The sequence below is a fragment of the Salvelinus sp. IW2-2015 genome, unplaced genomic scaffold (genome assembly GCF_002910315.2).
Source record: "Salvelinus sp. IW2-2015 unplaced genomic scaffold, ASM291031v2 Un_scaffold16589, whole genome shotgun sequence".
Classification (NCBI taxonomy): Eukaryota; Metazoa; Chordata; class Actinopteri; order Salmoniformes; family Salmonidae; genus Salvelinus; species Salvelinus sp. IW2-2015.
Genome location: NW_019957661.1, coordinates 90,387 through 95,485, shown reverse-complemented (window position 1 = coordinate 95,485; position 5,099 = coordinate 90,387). Strand labels below are relative to the sequence as shown.

General features: G+C 46.9%; 1 protein-coding gene across 1 annotated transcript in view; it reads left to right on the top strand.

Moving 5' to 3' along the window:
• The window catches only part of LOC111951555 (filamin-C-like), a 56,559-nt gene that overhangs the window by 33,542 nt on the left and 17,918 nt on the right, over positions 1-5,099 (top strand). Inside the window, 4 exon segments of the mRNA XM_070442759.1 lie at positions 1,491-1,698; positions 3,107-3,269; positions 3,591-3,751; positions 4,997-5,097. Of these exon segments, the coding sequence (XP_070298860.1) occupies positions 1,491-1,698; positions 3,107-3,269; positions 3,591-3,751; positions 4,997-5,097 (633 nt within the window).

Below are 5,099 nucleotides of genomic sequence, written 5' to 3'. Positions count from 1 at the left end.
ACCACACACACACACACACAACCACACCACACACACACACACACACACACACACACCACACCCACCACACACACACACACACACACACACAACACCACACACACACCACACACACACAAACTGCCTGTGTACTGTACAGTGAGCACTGTAGAATACATAGTGCAGCTGAGATTACGTCACCAGAAGATGAAATGGATAAAGCTAGTGGGTTTTACACTTTGAGCTATGCCGGAAGGAATGTTAGAACATTTCACAACTCTGTATGCTGCTCTATAGAGCGATGGGTCCAGTCTGCATGGGGTTAACAAGTGTCAGAGAGGGTCTAACTCAAAACCCCGGGTGTCTCATCTTATTAGTGAGTATCTCCTCACCCCTCTCTCTGCCCCTTTTTTCATCTCCCCATCTCACACAGACAGGTCCAGGAGCAGTAGAAGTGTAATACAGTGATAATGAAACATATTCATCACTCTGATCACCTGGGGGCGTTTGTTTGCCAAGACTCATCCAGAGAGTACCAATCATTACCAACGTCAGGAGATGTTGTTTTGTGTGTGAGAGAGAGAAAGAGAGAGCGAGTATGTGTGCGTATACATGTGTGTGTTGTGTGTTGGTGTGTGTGTGTGTTGTGGTGTGTGTGTGTGTGTGTGTGTGTGTGTGTGTGTGTTGTGTGTGTGTGTGTGTGTGTTGTGGGTGTGGTGTGTGTTAAAAGAGACAGCGAGAGATAGTGTGTGTGAGTGATTCCCTTTGGTCACAGTTAGATGAGTCAGGCGGTGAGGTCACTGCTTGTCCCATGTGGGACTGGGGCTGTTGGTCCATAGCACACTGGATCTGCCCCACCTGTCACGCAGATGACGTTCACCCCACCCCACATAGCGACCTGACCACAGCTTGACTGACATTACTGGCCTGCACAGCCCTGTCTGGCTTTGATTAGACTTGGACGATCCTGATTGGCCATGTCTGACTGTGAGGGGTTGTGATTGCTTTGTGATTGGCTGGTTGTGTTCCTGATTGGCAGTGATTGGCTGGGCTTTTAAAGCCAGTGGAATTGATACTGCAGACGCAGACGTGCGGCTGTCAATGGAGGTTTGTGTTAACTCAGACAGACCTGCTGTCGAATTAGTCTCAGCTTAGATCCCATGGGAAAAGTTAGAGATAGACAGGGGGAAGAGAGAGATAGAGAAATGTGTGTTTATCACATAGAGAGAAAATAATTGCGATCAGAGTGCAGGAGGCTGCTGAGGGGAGGACGGCTCATAATAATGGCCGGAACGGCGCAAATGGAATGGCATCAAACACATGGAAACCATGGAAACCATGTGTTTGATGTATATGATACCATTCCACTGATTCCGCTCCAGTCATTACCACAAGCCCGTTCTCCCAAATGAAGGTGCCACCAACCTCCTGTGGATCAGAGAACGAGGGAGAAAGACAGAAGTACAGACAGACAGACACATCACCTGTGAGAGACAGACAAAACAACCAAGCTCCACATTCCTACTGCATCTGTGTTGTCCACAGGGGTCCTGAGGGAGGTGACCACCCATTTCATCGTGGATGCCCGTGCCAAGAGCAAGACCGGGGGCAGCCATGTCAAGGCCCGCATCGTCAACCCTTCAGGCGCCAACACAGACGCCTACATCACTGACAAGGGAGAAGGCACCTACAGAGTGGAATACGCTGCCTATGAGGATGGTAAGGCTGAGTCATGCAACTACACCAATAATGTGATGTACATTCTATCTAGAGGACATTATGATGGAGCAGAATATCAGGTACAATGTATTTTCTGCCATACATAAAGCCAAAACTCATAGGAAAGTCATTAGATTGCCTTGGATTTTATTGTACCTGAATGAGCCCAGATCCGCCTCAGTACACCCGTCTGATTGGCTTATAGCCCCTCTGAGGCCTGCAGTGAGGGAGTCTGGGTAGCCTTGGTGCTCACCCTGTTTGTGAATGTTTTTCCAGTGCCGCATGTCGTAATTCCCCAAAAAATAAACCTTGTGGCTTTCATAAAACTAACTGTTTTCCCTACCCCTTAGCCATGGGGAAAAGAGCCGAGCTCAGCTGTTCTGCCCTTCATGACTTTAACATACTCTAGCCTGCCAGGAAGCAGTGGGATTTCTCCCAGTGTAGGCCCCTTGGCCCATATTCACCGAGTGGCTATGAGTAGTAACACTGATATAGGATCAGTTTGAGGGGGGATCTGATCGGAGATCAGCACTCCTACTGTGATAGCATTTGTGAATACAGACCCTGGCTGGAGATACGAGAGGAGTTCGAGAGAAGTGGGAGGGGGTTGATGTATATTTAGGCCCAGGCTGTTGAGGACACGAGGGGGAAAGAGAGCACACACTTTGAGATTACTTGGAAAAGGGAGAGAGAAAATGGGAGAGACACACAGAACGGAAAGAAAGAGGGAAGTTAAGGTAGAGAGGGGAAGAGAAAGAGTGATGAGCTAGGGCGAAAGACGGAAAGGGAGAAAGGCAAAAAAAAGAACATTATAACAATGAATGAATGGAAGCTGTAACTGAAACTGCTCCTAGAGAGAGAGAGAGGGAGGGAGAAAGGGAGAAAGGGAGAGAGGGAGAGAGGGAGAGAAAGGGAGAGAAAGGGAGAGAGGGAGATAGAGAGGGGGGGAGAGAGAGAGGTGTGGCGGAAGTAAGGTATTAGTAGCCGGAGACTGTCTACAGAGGGAGGGCAGATGGTTTTCCACTAATAGGTGATGTCTGTTACAGGCCTCAGCCCGCTGAATTGGGGACAGAAATACACAACCTTGTGGCAGCCTCTCTGACATGGACTTTTCCTAAAGAAAGTCACACGCATGCAGACGCACACACACACACACACACACACACACACACACACACACACACACACACACACACACACACACACACACCCACACATACAGTTTATTGTAGCAGTTTAGTCATCTAATCAGTATTCCTCTAGCGATGGCCACAGTGATTCACTGTTGAGATTGGGTTCTTTGGAGGTCACACTAGTTTCAAAAGAAAGTAGTCAAATGTGCCTTTGTGTGTGTGTGTGTGTACTGTCTTACTGTGTGTGTGTTCTCTCCCTGCTTGTGTGTGTTCAGGGATGCACCTGATAGAGGTGCTGTATGATGATGTGGCGGTGCCTAACAGTCCGTTCCGTGTCCCGGTAACGGAGGGTTGTGACCCCAGCCGTGTCAGAGCCTACGGTCCTGGTCTGGAGGAGGGCCTGGTCAACAAACCCAACCGCTTCACCGTGGAAACCAGGTACTAACTTGCTTACTTACTTAATCCTCATCATTACCATGTGGAACATAAGGCTTCCATCAGAGAGCACCACTGCATCCCTTTGTCACTCTGTTCAGGGGGTACACACGGGACACAAACTGGGATGACAATTAGATGGTTGAAATGGGGTGTAAGTAGGGTGAGAAAGGTTAAATGGTGTGGCAATTTTTTTTCCTCAGTTATGAGATACTGGTTTGTTTCAATTCAGTATTTAGGTAAAACATTATTCTCTCCTCCCTCTTCACCATCCCTCTCTCTTTCTGTCCCCCTCTCTCCGTCCCTCCCTCCCTCCCCCTCTAGGGGTGCTGGTACAGGGGGTCTGGGCCTGGCCATCGAGGGTCCATCAGAGGCTAAGATGTCCTGTAAGGACAATAAAGATGGCAGCTGCAGTGTGGAGTACATCCCCTTCACCCCGGGAGACTATGACGTCAACATTACCTTCGGAGGCTTGCCCATCCCAGGTACTTTATGATGTCACTTCTTCTGAGAGCCCCTTCACTTCCTGTTGGAAAGAATTTAAACTATTCTTGATTGTTTGATAAAGAATGCTGTTAGTGTCATGGAATATGTTTTGATTGGTCTCGGCTTTCAAAAAGGTACGTGTATCGATGTACACTAGACCTGTTTAAACCACATGCTATAAGTATGAAATTAGAATGTTTTGCTTGGTCAGAGAGGAAGAGGTGAAGCGAGAGGTCTACTCCGCCCAAACTCTGTCCATGAAAATAAGCCCACGAAGTGAGGAGAGTCAATGAGGGAGTTTATCACTAATTTGCTAGATGAGGCTTATTTGATCGAAAATAAGTTTCATAATGGCAAGGTTGTTACTAATGAGGTTTGGCCGGGGTAGACCATCATTGTAAATAAGATTTTTTTCTTAATTGACTTGCCTAGTTAAAAACGTTTGTATTTATTTTTTAAATAAGTGGCATTTTGGTGGCATTTTGGCAACTTTGGATTTTTTTTTTATTGGAGTTGTGCATGTCATAGAGATAGAGGAGTCATCATGGATATAACCAGTTTTAGCATGGACATTGCCATTGAGGGCTTCCCAATGACTGTATATATGAATGGACAAAACCCTTGATCACGTGACACCATTCATTCCTATGTGAAGACTCGTGCTTTGAAGCCAAATGAAGTCGGTTAAGATGGCGTCTCATGGAGACATAACATGCACAGTTTGAGCTACTCCAGGAAGTGATGTTGCAGGCTAACCGTGCTCCCCCCTCATTGAGTAACTCAAGCTGAAGGCCGGCCGGGGTACTGGAGGCTGCCTTCAGCAACTAAATGACCCTTATAACTTCTTCTGTGTGCAATTTTAAAATAGTCGGTTCAAGGACATGCATCTGTTTTATTAGAAGCAATTATTGGAACTATGATTTTCTTTGAATTTCTATGGCCTGTTGTTCACACGTATATCTGCTCTCTCTTTGGCTAGAATGGTCCCATCTGATCTCATCTTCTCTTGCCTGGCTTCCATATTTGAGGACATGTATTTCCATTGTTAGAGCGGTCATTCAAATATCTTGGCAATACAGGGCCTGTATAACACATGGTACCAGTATGTAATGAGAATGTTTTGCTTGGTCTTGGCTTTCAAAGAGGTACATAAACAAATTAATACTCATCAATGTACACTTGACCTGTATACCTATACGTGTGTAATTCCATCTGACTCCTGCCTGTGTGTGTGTGTGTTGCAGGGAGTCCCTTCCGTGTGCCAGTGAGAGAGCTGGTGGACCCAAGTAAGGTGAGGTGTTCAGGCCCAGGGCTGGGTAGTGGAGTCAGAGCCCATGTTCCTCAGAC